Source organism: Salmo trutta, chromosome 36, assembly GCF_901001165.1.
Source record: "Salmo trutta chromosome 36, fSalTru1.1, whole genome shotgun sequence".
Lineage (NCBI taxonomy): Eukaryota > Metazoa > Chordata > Actinopteri > Salmoniformes > Salmonidae > Salmo > Salmo trutta.
The window spans coordinates 18847575-18864780 of record NC_042992.1 but is presented as its reverse complement, the minus strand read 5'-3'; the positions used below and the strand labels follow the sequence as shown (position 1 = coordinate 18864780).

Genomic DNA, 17206 nt, shown 5'->3' with positions numbered 1-17206 from the left:
CATATCTCAATGCATTACAGTATGTCAGTGAACACTAGTGCCATATGGCCACATGACAACCAGACAGCTGGTTAGGCCGATATGCCCACACATTCTTCTCACTTCTTTCAGTACTTTAGTCTGATTGGCAGTGTCTTTGAAGCATGGAAGAGGGTTGATATGACTAAATACATCCAGGAAGTGTATGATATAATGACGTATAACCCGACTGTATCCACTGCCAGTTGGACTTAATTAGGAGGACAAAAATATTCCCTATTTAGTGCACAACTTATGACCAGGGCCCTTAGTGGTCTTATTAAAAGACATTCACTATATAGAGAATAGGGTAGAGAATAGGGTCGTTTTTCAGTCGTACTTGGACTCTGTCGATTAACAGGGACAATCCAATAAATAGACGTCAAATGCCAAAAGACAAAGCATACTTTTATTGTATTGTGTATGGAAATGATGAAGTGCACAGTGGTCTAATGCACTGCATCTCAGTGCTAGAGGTGTCGCTACAGACCGATAGGGTGGTGCACAATTGGCCCAGAGTTGTCCGGGTTAGGGTTTGGCTGGGGTAGGCCCTCAGTGTAAATAATAATTTGTTCTTAACTGACTTTCCTAGTTAAATAATGGTTAAATAAGTTAACAAAAAAGTGTCAGGACATCCTGTTTTTATTTCTTTAAAACTAGCAAAGCAACATTTGAATGTGCACATGTACAATATATACCACAGGAGGTTGGTAGCACCTTAATTGTGGAGAATGGGCTCGTGGTAATGACTGGAGCGGAATCTGTGGAATGGAATCAAATACATCAAACACATGGTTTCCAGGTGTTTGATACCATTCCATTTTCCCGTTCCGGCCATTATTATGAGCCATTCTCCCCTCAGCAGCCTCCACTGATGTATATAGTACCATTCAAAAGTTTGGACACACCTACTCATTCAAGGGTTTTTCTTTATTTTACTATTTTCTACATTGTAGAATAATAGTGAAGACACCAAATCTGTGAAATAACACATATAAAATCATGTAGTAACCAAAACAGTGATAAACAAATATATTTTATATTTGAGATTCTTCAAAGTAGTCACCCCTTGCCTTGATGACAACTTTGCACACTCTTGGCATTCTCTCAACCAGATTCACCTGGAATGCTTTTCCAACAGTCTTAAAGGAGTTCCCACATATGCTGAGCACTTGTTGGCTGCTTTTTCTTCACCCTGCGGTCCAACTCATCCCAAACCATCTCAATTGGGTTGAGGTCGGGTGATTGTGGATGCCAGGTCATCTGATGCAGCACTCCATCACTCTCCTTCTTGGTCAAATTGCCCTTACACAGCCTGGAGTTGTGTTTTGGGTCATTGTCCTGTTGAAAAACAAATGATAGTCCCACTAAGCAAACCAGATGGGATGGCGTATCGCTGCTGAATGCTTTGGTAGCTATGCTGGTTAAGTGTGACTTTAATTCTAAATAAATCCCAGACAGTGTCACCAGCAAAGCAGCCCCACACCATCACACCTCTGCCTCCATGCTTCACGGTGGGAACCACACATACGGAGATCATCCATTCACCTACTCTGCGTCTCACAAAGACACAGCTGTTGGAACCAAAAATCTCAAATTTGGACGCATCAGACCAAAGGACATATTTTCACCGGTCTAATGTCCATTGCTCATGTTTCTTGGCCCGAGTAAGTCTCTTCTTCTTATTGTTGTCCTTTAGTAGTGGTTTCTTTGCAGCAATTCGACCATGAAGGCCCGATTCACGCAGTCTCCTCGGAACAGTTGATGTTGAGATGTCTGTTACTTGAACTCTGTGAAGCATTTATTTGGGGATTAATTTCGGAGGTGCAGTTAACTCTAATGAACTTATTCTCTGCAGCAGAGGTAACTCTGGGTCTTCCTATCCTCTGTGGCGGTCCTCATGAGAGCCAGTTTCATCATAGCACTTGATGGTTTTTGCGACTGCACTTGAAGAAACTTTAAAAGTTATTGACATTTTGTCTATTGACTGACCTTCATGTCGTAAAGTAATGATAGACTGTCGTTTCTCTTTGCTTATTTTTACTTTACCAGGTAAGTTGACTGAGAACACATTCTCACTTACAGCAACAACCTGGGGAATAGTTACAGGGGAGAGATGAATAAACCAATTGTAAGCTGGGGATGATTAGGTGACCGTATGAGGGCCAGATTGGGAATTTAGCCAGGACACCAGGGTTAACACCCTTACTCTTACAATAAGTGCCATGGGATCTTTTGTGACCACAGAGTCAGGACACCCATTTAACATCCCAGCAGAAAGACAGCACCCTACACAGGGCAGTGTGCCCTGAGGCATTGGGATATTTTGTTACACCAGAGGAAAGGGTGCCTCCTACTGGCCTTCCAACACCACTTCCAGCAGCATCTGGTCTCCCATCCGGGGACTGACCAGGACCAACCTTGCTAAGCTTCAGAAGCAAGCCAGCAGTGGGATGGATGCAGGGTGGTATGCTGCTATTTGAGCTGTTCTTGCCATAATATGGACTTGGTCTTTTACTAAGTAGGGATATCTTCTGTATACCACCCCTACCTCGTCACAACACAATTGATTGGCTCGAAAGCATTAAGAAGGAAAGAAATTCCACAAATTAAATTGTATCAAGGCACACCTGTTCATTGAAATGCACCTCATGAAGCTGGTTGAGAGAATGCCAAGAGTGTGCAAAGTTGTCCTCAAGGCAAAGTGTGGCTACTTTGAAGAATCTCAAATATAAAGTATATTTTGAGTTGTTTAACACTTTTTTGGTTACTACATGATTCCATATGTGTTATTTCATTGTTTTGATGTCTTCACTATTATTCTACAATGTATAAAAGAGCAAAAATAAAGAAAAACCTTGAATGAGTAGGTGTGTCCAAATGTTTGACTGGTACTGTACATATATACATAATGTATATATTATACTGTCCTGTGTATAGTTAGGGAGACCGCTGCTTCTGCCACTAGCTGTAAATGATGTATGATGAGTTTTACTGTGGACAGTATTACAAATTACACCTTGAAATGGGCAGGCAATGTTCCGCCGCCACTTTCCGTGTGTGGCGGCGGTATGTGCGTGTGTTGGGTGAACATGCATGCTTGCACCGGCTTGCCTCCTTGTGTGTGTGCGTGTGTGTCTCTCCCTGTCCGTGTTTGTCTGTGTGTGAGACCAGTGTACTCCTGTTTGGAAGGGAAAAAGGCAAAGTACCTTGGGTCAGGGTTAATGATGTCATTGATCATTCTCAGTGGCCATTGTTTTTTAGGTTACTTTGTACCTCCCGTTCCTCCGAGTCGCCAATCAGACCAGCTAATCTTTATTCTCTCTGCTGAATTGGCTCGTTTTCCCCCAGCGGAAGGTCAGCCTGAATGTTGGCGGACATAAAACACCAACAATAGGATAGAAAACAAGCTAAACAAGTAAAACATGTGCAGGGTGTTTTATCAACAGCAAACGGCTAATTATCTTGATGTCTTCAAGTGTAGGCTTTTCTCCCAGGCTTGGCATTCCTGACTGGGAGAGCTGGGTTTGTGAAAGTTCACCATTAAAATACTGTAGACGATAACAAAAAGAGGATTATCTGCAATCTGGATCTCTGAACTGTTAATTTGCCTAACAAAAAACAACAGGAAAAAACAAGGGACTTAAGGGCAACCAAAGTCAGATTTCAGAGACTTTATTTTGCCTCTCCCAGCAAGCATGATGCCATTATCCCTCAGTGTTAGATGAACCAGAGAGTATAGCCCTGTCTTGTCCCTCTTGTGAAATCATTTTCCTTGTTTGTGAAGGTGGGGGTTAGAAAGGTAATGAATTGTTTGCTCACCATCGTGTCCCTTAATTGTATAGATCATTTCTATCTGGCTGCTCGGCGTGCTTGCTATAAGTTACGCCATGCACCCAGCAGGGAGAGCCAAGGCTCTTCATTTAGTAAGCAGTAATTGAGCTGTCAGTCCATGGAACACAGGCATGCCTAGATCTATGTCCCCTAGATAGAACACAGATTCTGTTTCCCTGAGGCCTAGCTGACACTATCCGCCCCCAAAACTCAATGGTTACAAATCCCATTTCTATGTCCATACGTTGTTGTCACGGTGTACATGTGGAGACGGACATCCTGAAGCACACTGAAGGATGGAGGGACTAGCTAGTGAGACTGACTTTGAAGACTTTTTAATACCACTCTTAGGCCATCACTTTAGTGATACTGCTCATGTTGTGTTGACTACAGTGACAGTGACTGAGATAGAGAGGTCAAAAAGAGAAATAAATTGAGAGTGAGAGAAAGAGAGAAAGTGACAGACAGACTGAGATAGTGAACGAGAGAGAGAAAGAGAGATGGAAAGGGAGACAAAAAGAGAGTCAAAGATGGAGACAAAAGACACAGGGAGTGAGGGAGGTAAAGGGCTCATGCCTTTATTACTTGGCCACTACTGTGGTACAGTGAGACAGGAGTGGGTGTGAGGTGTTAGTGTGTAATCGGGTGTGTAAGCACCATGTTACCAGACACTGTGTGAGGTCTGTGTCTCTGTCTCCGGGGCCCTGCAGGCTATCAGGCCAGCTGCCTTCACCACTGGGTGAGATCTCTGTCTACTATCAGGCCAGCTGCCTTCACCACTGGGTGAGGTCTCTGTCTACTATCAGGCCAGCTGCCTTCACCACTGGGTGAGATCTCTGTCTACTTTCAGGCCAGCTGCCTTCACCACTGGGTTCCAGGAGCACTGAGGACAAGACTCCCCGTGGTGGAGACAAACACGGACGCATCAACAGACACATGCTTAAACAGAGACACACACAAAATCATACACACACAGATTCACCTCTCTCAGTCTCAGTATCTCTCTCTCTGTCTCAGTATCTCTCTCTCTCTCTCTCTCTCTCTCTCTGTCTCAGTATCTCTCTCTCTCTCTCTGTCTCAGTATCTCTCTCTCTCTCTCTCTGTCTCAGTATCTCTCTCTCTCTCTCTGTCTCAGTATCTCTCTCTCTGTCTCAGTATCTCTCTCAGTATCTCTCTCTCTGTCTCAGTATCTCTCTCTCAGTATCTCTCTCTCTCAGTATCTCTCTCTCTCTCTCAGTCTCAGTATCTCTCTCTCTCTCAGTCTCAGTATCTCTCTCTCTCTCAGTCTCAGTATCTCTCTCTCTCTCAGTCTCAGTATCTCGCTCTCTCTCAGTCTCAGTATCTCGCTCTCTCTCAGTCTCAGTATCTCGCTCTCTCTCAGTCTCAGTATCTCGCTCTCTCTCAGTCTCAGTATCTCGCTCTCTCTCAGTCTCAGTATCTCGCTCTCTCTCAGTCTCAGTATCTCGCTCTCTCTCAGTCTCAGTATCTCGCTCTCTCTCAGTCTCAGTATCTCGCTCTCTCTCAGTCTCAGTATCTCGCTCTCTCTCAGTCTCAGTATCTCGCTCTCTCTCAGTCTCAGTATCTCGCTCTCTCAGTCTCAGTATCTCGCTCTCTCTCAGTCTCAGTATCTCTTTCTCTCTCTCTCAGTATCTCTCTCTCAGTATCTCTTTCTCTCTCTCTCAGTATCTCTTTCTCAGTATCTCTTTCTCAGTATCTCTCTCTCAGTATCTCTCTCTCAGTATCTCTCTCTCAGTATCTCTCTCTCAGTATCTCTCTCTCTCTCTCTCTCTCTCTCTCTCTCTCTCTCTCTCTCATATATATATATATATATATATATATATATATATATATATACAAAAACAAACATGCAGACATACTTACACAGTAAATAGGCCCTAATTTATGGATTTCACATGACTGGGAACAGGGTTGGGGAGTAACGGATGGGCATTCTATGTATTTTATTTCTATGTTTTGGCCAGGTATAGTTTCCAATCAGAGGCAGCTGATTGGGAACCATACTTAGGCAGCCTTTTCCCACCTGTGTTTTGTGGGTAGTTGTTTTCTGTTTTGTATTCGTTACCTGACGGAACTGTTGGCTTTTCGTTTTGTTTCTTTGGCTCTAGTGTTTCATTGTTTAATAAATATCATGAACACGTACCACGCTGCGCTTTGGTCCCCTTCCTCCAACGCTGGCCGTAACAGCCGCTCTCTCATTTAGCTATTTGCGCCTTACGGATTGTGGTTGTTGTGGATGGCTGTTCTCAAATCCAAATGGACACATGCTCAAAATCGCATACTTTTGATAGAATTAAAGGGGCAATCTGTAGGTCCTAGATCCATTTTTGGACTTATAAATTATATATACATTATATATACACTACCGTTGAAACGTTTGGGGTCACTTAGAAATGTCCTTGTTTTTGAAAGAAAAGCACATTTTTTGACCACTAAAATAACATTAAATTGATCAGAAATACAGTGTAGACATTGTTAGTGTTGTAAATGACTATTGTCGCTGGAAACGGCTGACTTTTAATGGAATATTTACATAGGCGAACAGAGGCCCATTATCAGCAACCATCACTCCTGTGTTCCAATGGCACGATGTATTAGCTAATCCAAGTTTATCATTTTAAAAGGCTAATTGATCATTAGAAAACCCTTTTGCAATTATGTTAGCGCAGCTGGAAACTGTTGTTCTGATTAAAGAAGCAATAAAACTGGCCTTTAGACTAGTTGAGTATCTGGAGCGTCAACATTTGTGGGTTCGATTACAGGCTCAAAATGGCCTGAAACAAATAACTTTCTTCTGAAACTTGTCAGTCTATTCTTGTTCTGAGAAATGAAGGCTATTCCATGCGAGAAATTGCCAAGAAACTGAAGATCTCGTTCAATGCTGTGTACTACTCCCTTCACAGAACAGCGTAAACTGGCTCTAACCAGAATAGAAGAGTTGTGGGAGGCCCCGGTGCACAACTGAGCAAGAGGACAAGTACATTAGAGTCTCTAGTTTGAGAAACAGACACCTCACAAGTCCTCAACTGGCAGCTTCATTAAATAGTACCCGCAAAACACCAGTCTCAACATCAACAATGAAGAGGCGACTCCGGGATGCTGGCCTTCTAGTCAGAGTTGCAAATTAAAAGCCATATCTCAGACTGGCCAATAAAAATCACTTCTTTAATCAGCTCCGATACTGTTGTTGGGAGAGAGGGAACACACACAAGCAAACACACATATACAGGCACATGAGCGCGCGCACACACACACACACACACACACACACACACACACACACACACATACACATACATACATACATACATACATACATACATACATACATACATACATACATACATACATACATACATACATACATACATACATACATACATACATACATACATACATACACACACACACATGAGTGTTACTACATTACATACTGTAGAAACACATGAAGTATAGGACTATCTGTGCACATTAAACAGTAATTAAAAACAGATTCCCACTAGGACCATGTGATATTGGAATATAGGGCTTTTTAACACAACAAAGCCAAATACTGTAAATGAACTGAAAGTATTGATATACCGCTAATGTGTGTTATTGAACTACAAACATCTTATACCTCAAAATACATCTGCAAGTAATCTCATCTTTGATTTTCCTACACAGTAAAAAAAAAAGCCTGGTTTGAAAGGCCTTTGATTTGTTTGAAGCTCAAACTCGGGGCTCGGTTGACATAATCTGATATCATTCAGAGGAAATGGTTCCAGAAACTATTCACCCTGTTTAGATGAACACAAACACGATCCAAAGGGGAAAATTGCAACTCACACTCAAGCAATTGTATGATATTCTGAAATGGGCATGTTTCCCACTACACGTCACAGAGAAATAAGCCATAACATGAAAGGTAAAGTCATTGTTTTCTCGTTGGCATCTCTTAGCTTTCTTCAAATAGAATACCATCTCCACTGCCATCATCACAGTTAAAATCATCAGGGCCCGTATTTATAAAGAGTCTCAGAGTAGGAGTGCTGATCTAGCACTCCCGAGTGGCACAGCAATCTAAGGCACTGCATCTTTAGGTGCTAAAGGTGTCACTACAGGCCCTGGTTTGATTCCAGGCTGTATTAGGCTTCTTTAATCAGCACAACAGTTTTCAGCTGTGCTAACATAATTGCAAAAGGGTTTTCTAATGATCAATTAGCCTTTTAAAATGATACACTTGGATTAGCTAACACAACGTGCCATTGGAACACAGGAGTGATGGTTGCTGATAATGGGCCTCTGTACGCCTATGTAGATATTCCATTAAAAGTCAGCTGTTTCCAGCTACAATAGTCATTTACAACATTAACAATGTCTGCACTGTATTTCTGATCAATTTGTGTTATTTTAATGGACAAAAAATGTGCTTATCCTTCAAAAACAAGGACATATCTAAATGACCCCAAACTTTTGAACGGTAGTGTATATATATATATATATATATATATATTGGGTTCTCATGGAGTGTGACAGTTGAACTAAACTCATGAAGCATTTATAAGTTCTATTCTTCAATAATCAATGGATATATATATATATATATATATATATATATATATATATATATATATATATATCCATTGATTATTGAAGAATAGAACTTATAAATGCTTCATGAGTTTAGTTCAACTGTCACACTCCATGAGAACCCAAAATAGAAGCTTGTTTTTCTCCAATGTTTGTTAACATTGTAAATGTAAACAAACACTGTACAGACTCATAACATAGTTAAAACAATATTTTTGATATCAATATTAATATCCATAGCTATGTCTATTAATCTGAGAGTGAGTACATTTCTCCAGGCCAATCCTTCAGTTTTTTACCAAAACAGGCAGGGTGGGGTTTTTGATATTGTCTCATCTGTGGATGTGCCCTTTAAATAGCTGCATATTATTAAGATATCCAAGTGTCACCAACAAAAAGGTAAACAATAGTCCTACTGCGCTTGCAGCATATGGCATTCATTTTTCACATGTAAATAGCACTTTTCAGTAGTGCTCAAAGCATGTCATTCCATGAGCGCAGCATTTATTTTTCAACTTGAATCAACGAGCTCAATCAGTCCTCCATGACAAACAAAATCATGAACAACAGAGTAGGGCTGGCTAATGAGTCCTTAGTTTTGGGGTCATGCTCAGGTAAAACAATTTGGCTAATCTATACTTTCATATTTCTAAGTCCTATTCTTCAAGATCAAGGGGTATAACATTTATTGGAATGACTGGAATTCTGATAGACTTTGGTTTTTAATGTAAAGATATCATTTGATCGTATTTTTATACAGTATGTAGTAGAAATCGATGGGTTAGAAGAAACCTACATAACCAACCTATAAAGTAAAATTTAACATCCATATATGGCCAGATATGTAAACTTTAACATTGATTTATCCTGCAATAGCTGTCGTTCAATTGGTAACAATTGTCTTCTTCTATTGCCTCTTAAGGGGAAAGTAATCTACATGTAATCAGATTACGTTACTGAGTTTGGGTAATCCAAAAGTTACGTTACTGATTACAGTTTTGGACAGGTAACTAGTAACTATAACGGATTACATTTAGAAAGTAACCTACCCAACCCTGACTCAGAATACAGATATGCATTTGTTGGTCACAGATACCTTAAAATAAATTGGCCTCACAATGGGCCACAGGATCTCATCACGGTATTTCTGTGGATTCTAATTGCCATCGATAATATGAAATTGTGTTCATGAGCCGTAGCTTATGCCTGCCCATACCATAACCCCACTGTCACCATGTTGACATCAGCAAAGTTGACATCAGCAAACCGCTCACCCACACGATGCCATACACATGGTCTGCTGTTGTGAGGCTGGTTGGACATACTGCCAAATTCTCTAAAACGATGTAAAACAATGTCTTATGGTAGAGAAATTAACATTTCATTCTCTGGCAACAGCTCTGGTGGACATTCCTCCAGTCAGCATGCCAATTGCACGCTCCCTCAACAATTGAGTTATTTGTGGCATTGTGTTATGTGACAAAACTGCACATTTTAGAGTGGCCTTTTATTGTCCCCAGCACAAGGTGCACATGTGTAATGATCATGTTGTTTAATCAGCTTCTTGATATGTCACACCTGTCAGGTGGATGGATTATCTTGGCAAAGGAGAAATGCTCACTAACAGGGATGTAAACAAATTAGTGCACAAAATGTGAGAGAAATAAGCTTTTTGTGCATATGGAAAATTACAGGGATCTTTTATTTCAGCTCATGAAACATAGGACCAACACTTTACATTTTGCATTTAAATTGTTGTTCAGTGTACATACACACAAGCTGGCATATGTACAAGCAGAGAGAGAAAGAGAGAGAGAGAGAGAGAGAGAGAGAGAGAGACACACGCACACACACATACCACGTTCCACAGCACCATACTATCACAGAATAAATCCCCTGATTCCCACCTCCCTCCCTGAGCTCATTGTGTATGTTTGTTCCCTGTGTTTGTGTCACAATCCCCCGATCCCGTCACACCTCCACCCACCCACCTCCCCTCCCCTCCCTTCCTCTACGGCACTTTCTTTCTCACTGTGGTACCCTGACCTTTAGCTGGCCACTAAATCACTGGTTGGCTGTCACCCACATGTCTGTTTGTTCCTGCGGCTAAAGGCTGTACAAACTAATTAAGGAAGATGCCACTTGAAATCATGCAGAAAATTGCCTAGATCTATATTTTCAGGACAGCCCAAGGGTACGCAGAGTTAATCATGAATTTCAATTTAACTATTCATTGGTGCTCTGTTTTTTCTCTCTCTCTCTCTCGCTCTATCGAGGGCTCTGTCTGTATCTATTTCTCTCTCTCTTTTTCGGGTGAGGATCTGTTATTGCTCTCCCAAGATGAGATTGTAATAGGAAGTGTGTTGCGTTTATTAAAAAAATGAAGACTAATTAGCGAAGTCGTATTGAGAAGAAGAAATCTTATTCCCCTTACAGACACACAATGGGAATGTCATTGCTCTCATAGCTAAGGCCGATGAGATAGTTGATCGACTCCATGTCTATTATTTCCTGTATTTTAAACATTCGTGTGGGGATTGGATGATTAAAGAGCCCGGTGCCATTTGTTTTATTGTAGCTCACCAGCTCAAGGATATTACATAACCTCCAAAGTGACAGTCGTTCACATCTCTTATTATGAGGACGACTCAGACATTATAAATACCCAGGAATGACATTCTCTGTTTGCTCATTGGCTTGTAGTATTACTGAAACACTTCCTCATCTCTCCTGGGTTAATCCTATTGAAATGGAATGGATCATGTTAATAAAGCAGAGACTGAATGGGACATTTTCTGCTTTTACTTCCTGCTTTAATCCTATGAGTACACTCAACATGGCTGCTAGTCCACACATTATGGTATCATTGACTTGAATGGGGAGGCCCGTTTTACTCATTATAGTTATGTGGTTGATACAGGAAGTACTCCATGTCTGGCCCTGGATGTCAAATCTATGTTTGAAATTCAATGGAATCTGCCATAGCAATGGTAACAAAGTACCTACAAACTACTGCCCACACACAAAAGGGAAACATCTACCAGTGAAAGGAGTCTACCTGGTAGATGAAGTAGCAGTAGTGGTATATGATATTACCCAAAACCATTTTTTTTACTTTATCTGACCTATTGTGTAAATGGACCCCAATGTAAGGTTTCTTGAATTAACCCAAATGCTTTAAAGTTTGTGCGTTATGTGTGACCGTATAGTGCACTGTATTCAAGGCTACTTGTGATGCCGTTCGTCTCAATGTGCCAGTGACTTTCTGAGCAGACCAGCAGAGCGTGGTTTATACCTGAGGGGTCTGCAGAGTCATCGGTGTTGCCACCTTGCTACATACAGACATAATGACTTATTTATTTTCAAAAGAAATCAAGATGTCAGAGACTGATAAAACCTGCTGTCTATAGTATGTAATGGGAAGGTTATGGGCCATGTTTAAAAGTAGTGCACTAAATAGGGAATAGGGTGCCATTTGAGACTCAACCAGAGCCTTGTCTTCCCTCCATCACAACATTGTTACTTTGGCATTGTCGCTGATGAACGGCACCAATAACAAAGACTTTATAGTCATAGTAGTGTCCTGTTCCAGATTAATATTCCAGAAACTCTTTTTTAGCCTGTGTTAGCCGCAAGCCTGGTAATCTTTGATAGCTGTCAGTGCATTTGGAAGACATGCAGGACAGACGGGACACAGACAAGCCGTGTCTGTATTTAACAAATAATGACTGGTGTTTCTCCATTAAGATAATGAATAAGGCCTTGGTGGTTTTTTTCGTTTGCACGGAGTTTAACTTGTTCAGCTGTCATGAAATTAGTCATCTGAGTATAAAATGATATTGCTAATTCATGACAACTGAAACCCTGGCCTTAAATGACTTGTTCTGCTTCAGATAGCAGCATGCTCTATTAAGAATATGTTGAAGTATAATTATGAGTTGAATATAGCCCAAGCAAAGGGGCCCTGGTGTCTTGACGATATTTCATTAATACAAGCATTCAATGTGAGCCAAATCAATATAGCTAAAGCGACTACCTACACACACGTAAGCACACACACACAGCATTCAACAAAATCTGTCTCCAATTAACCACAACTTTTGTGTTTGTCAGGTTGTTAAATGTCAGGCTCCAAATGAATAACCTTCCTTATTTCTTTATTTTTCTCTTTCTCTTTCATTTCCTTTCACAGTGAAAACATGCGGCTCTAACCTTCAAGGTCCTTCTGGTACATTCACTTCGCCCAACTTCCCCATCCAGTATGAGTCCAACGCTCAGTGTGTCTGGATTCTCACGGCCACCAACCCCAACAAGGTAGGCCAGACTTTACTACTGTTCTGTCCATCCACTGTCACACTGCTGAGAGAGAGAGAGAGAGAGAGAGAGAGAGAGAGAGAGAGGCGCTAGGCTGCCGATACTACCGTACTGTCACAGTCCAGAACAGACTATGGGAGGTGCACAGTACTACATAGAACTCAATTCGACATCAAGTAACTCATACAAGCAGTAAAAACAGCTAAAAATACACCTTATGGAACAGCGGTGACTGTGAAGAGACACACACTGGCACAGATGCATGCACACACACACATGATAGCATGCACACTATACACACACGTAGACATGGATTTTGTGTTGTAGATACACTATATATACAAAAATATGTGGATACTCCTTCAAATTAGTGGAGTTGGTTAATTCAGCCACACCCGTTGCTGACAGGTGTATAAAATTGAGCACACCGCCACGCAATCTCCATAGACAAACATTGGCAGTAAAATGGCCTTACTGAAGAGCTCAGTGACTTTCAACTGACACTGTCATAGGATGCCATCTTTCCAACAAGTCAGTTCGTCAAATCTGTGCTGTTATTGTGAAGTGAAAGCGTCTAGGAGCAACAACGTCTCAGCCGCAAAGTGGTAGGCTACACAAGCTCACAGAACGGGACCGCCAAGTGCTGAAGTGCGTAGCGTGTAAAAATCGGCTGTCCTCGGTTGCAACACTCACTACCGAGTTCCAAACTGCCTCTATTAGCAACGTCAGTGCAAGAACTGTTCATCGGGAGCTTCATGAAATGGGTTTCCATGGCCGAGCAGCCGCACACAAGCCTAAGATCACCATGCCCATAGCCAAGCGTCAGCTGGAGTGGTATAAAGCTCAGCGCCGTTTGCAGTCCGACGAACAAATCTGGGTTTGGCAGATGCCAGGAGAATGCTACCTGCCTCAATGCAGTGCATGGTTTGGGCTAGGCCTCTTAGTTACAATGAAGGGAAATCTTAATGCTACAGCATACAATAACATTCTATACGATACTGTGCTTCCAACTTTGTGGCAACAGTTTGGGGAAGGCCCTTTCCTGTTTCAGCATGACAATTCCCCCGTCAACAAAGCGAGGTCCATACAGAAATGGTTTGTCGAGATTGGTGTGGAAGAACTTGACTGGCCTGCACAGAGCCCTGACCTCAACCCCATCGAACACCTTTGGGATGAATTGGAACGCTGACTGCGAGCCAGGCGTAATCGCCCAACATCAGTGTCCGACCTCACTAATGCTATTGTGGCTGAATGGAAGCAAGTCCCCGCAGCAATGTTCCAGCATCTAGTGGAAAGCCTTCCCAGAAGAGTGAATTTTTGGTCATACTTATATTTTTGAACATGCTTTTGATCATGTAGTGTATGTGGTAGTAATGGCCTGAGGTCACACACTTAATGTGTTGTGAAATCTGTTGTGAAATACAAAATAATGTTTTTAAAATTGCATAACTGCCTCAATTTTACTGGACCCCAGGAAGAGTAGCTGCTGCCTTGGCAGGAACGAATGGGGATCCATAATAAATACAAATACAAATGCAGCTAACTGACTCCCCATAAAACCCGTTGTGCCAATGAATGTCAATGAATGTCAATGATGAACACCAGCAAGTGCAATATAAGGTCAATGGTGTCAATGATTGTTTATAGTCACCCCTTACAAAACCAAATACTCTGGTCATTTCAATTGCTCTCAACGAGCAATCTACAGGGAGGGAGGGAGAGGTAAAGTGAGACGGAGAGGAAGAAGAGGTAGAGAGAGACAGGGAGGAAGGGCGGTTTCATTGAATGGGATGCATGGCTGAAAGCAGTGGTGATAAGATGACAATGCCAATGAGTGTCAGGTTGGACAGCCTGTGAAGATAATGAGTTACAATACTATAGGTTGTATCTTACAGAGGGCTTTTCTCATTGACCTTTTTGCTAGAAGGTAAACAAGAAAGAATGTATCTGAAACAACATACCTTTTTTGACAGGCATATTTTATAGTTTTGAAAAAGACCACCCAGTGTTTGTTATTTTCTTTTGAATGAGGATTAAATGAAAGACACTGTATTGTAATATAATATTAATCCTACAAAAAACTGGTTTTAGTTTTTATTATGTAATGCTCTATAGTCCCAGCCCTAGCTTCTGAGAGGATTATCAGTCAATGACCACATCCCAAATGGCACCCTATTCCCTATATAGTGCACTCCTTTTTACCATGGCCCATAGGGAATAGGGTGCCATTTGGGATACAGTAATGATCCAGTAAAGGGCAGGTGAACGGGTGGGCTGCCACTACCGCTGCATACCTCCCCACATCCTCCTCCTCTTCCTCCCCCTCCTGCTCTTCCCCCTACCGGTCTATGATTTTTATTCCAGCCTCACTGCCTACCTCTCTCAGGGTCACCTGCCTGCCGAGATGTTGTTGAGCCTAAGCAAACGTGCTCTCTGGCTCATACACCCGTAACCCACGCCTCCTGGCCTCCCATAAGATCCCCTCTGCCCTCTCTCTCTCTCTCTTTTGCTCTCTCTCTCTTTTGCTCTCTCTCTCTTTTGCTCTCGCTCTCTCTCTCTCTCCTCTGCCCTCTCTCTCTCTCTCTCCTCTGCCCCCTCTCTCTCTCTCTCTCCTCTGCCCCTCTCTCTCTCTCTCTCTCTCTCTCTCCTGTGCCCTCTCTCTCTCTCTCTCTTCTCTGTCCTTTCACACCATCATCCCAGCTGGATAGTACATGCAGCGGTGCCTCAAGGACCGACAAGCTTTTTTATGTGGGGCTGGATGATGGTATTTGCTAGTTACTGTAGTTATATTTGTGGGCAGTGTCGCTTTTTATTTGTGGTGTTCCTCCCTTTACGGCTGTGCTTGAGATTAATCCACTGCTTTGATATGTGCTCACAAGAGCGCTGCAGTGTGTGTGTGTGCGTGTGTGTGTGCGTATCTTAATGTGTGTGTCTGAATGTGTGTTTGTTTGTGTTTTTGCGTGCATGAGTGTATGTGCGTGTGCATATGTTTGTCCTCCAGAAGGTTGGAGATTGGGGGGGTCGAGGGTTCTTCTGGTTTTATGGGATCATACACTGTGCTGCTGTTCCCACACTGTGGCTCTGCAGTCTGTTCACCTCTGAGGTGTGCTCAGGAAGGAGAGAGAGAGACAGAGAGAGTGAGAGAGAGAAAGAAAGAGAGAGAGAGGCAGAAAGAGAGAGAGAGAGACAGAGAGAGTGAGAGAGAGAGAGAGAGAGAGACAGAGACGGAGGCAGAGAGTGAGAGAGAGATACAGAGAGAGAGACTACAAGCAAGAGAGTGAGTCAGAGAGAGAGAGAAAAACTGAGAGCAAGAGAGAGAGACTAAATGAAAGAGTGAGCGAGCGAGTGAGGGAGGAAGGAAGAGAGAGTGGAGGAGGGCTGTCATAGAGGGGAAGGATGGGCCATCTACAGGGAGCTGTTAGTGATGAACACACACAGCAGCCCCACATGGCATCTGGATTGATTTAGCTCATATCCACATTTGTAATAAAAGAGGATGGAGGAACCCTGCGATCGCTGTCTCCCAAGACCCAGGGGCTGCAGCATTCCTCGTAATTGATATGAGTAGTGACATCTATTTATCCACAGGCGATGACTGGAGGATTCAGGTGCAATTAAACATGTCACTACCCAGAGCAAATATCAAACAGCAGCGCCCTTAACAGAGCAGAATGAGGGCGATAAAATATTAATATGGAACATCCAACCGGAATGAATCACCAGGCAGACTGAAGTTCGTATGTAGTCTTAGTTCTAGCGATATTTATTCATTGATGTTATCTTTGAACACTCTTAGAAAAAAGGGTTCCCAAAGGGTTATTCGACTGTCGCCATAGAAGAACCCTGATGGTTCCAAGTAGAACCATTTGTGGAAAGGGTTCTACTTGGAACACAAAACGGTTATACCTGGAACCAAAAATAGTTATTCAAAGGGTTCTCCTATGGGGACAGCCAAAGAACCCTTTTAGGTTCTAGATAGCACCTAGCATCTAAAAGGGAAAAACAAACAGTAGCCTGTTGGACAAATCTGTACATATTAGCTGAATTACTGTATACGCAGGCCCCATATGCCATATACAGTACCTTCAGAAAGTATCAATTTACATAAGTATTCACACCCCTGAGTCAGTACATGTTAGAATCACCTTTGGCAGCAACTACAGGTGTGAGTCTTTCTGGGTAAGTCTCTAAGAGTTTTGCACACCTGGATCCTAAAATATTTTTACATTATTCTTCAAGCTCTGTCAAGTTGGTTGTTGATCATTGCTCGACAGCCATTTTTAAGTCTTGCCATATATTTTCAAGCTGATATAATTCAAAACTGTAACTATGCCACTCAGGAACATTCAATGTCATCTTGGTAAGAAACTCAAGTGTATTTTTGAAACCGACAACCTCGATTCAGTCTTACAGGGCATTCGGAAAGTATTCAGACCCCTTGATTTTTCCA

The 17206-nt window shown here is 42.1% G+C and overlaps 1 protein-coding gene across 2 annotated transcripts in view; it reads left to right on the top strand.

Annotated features, from left to right (window-relative positions):
* The window catches only part of LOC115175584 (CUB and sushi domain-containing protein 3), a 670680-nt gene that overhangs the window by 331863 nt on the left and 321611 nt on the right, over window positions 1–17206 (top strand). For both annotated transcript variants that reach the window (XM_029734929.1, XM_029734928.1), the window contains one exon: window positions 12635–12756. In XM_029734929.1, coding sequence (XP_029590789.1) covers window positions 12635–12756 — 122 coding nt within the window. The remainder of the gene's footprint in view (window positions 1–12634; window positions 12757–17206) is intronic.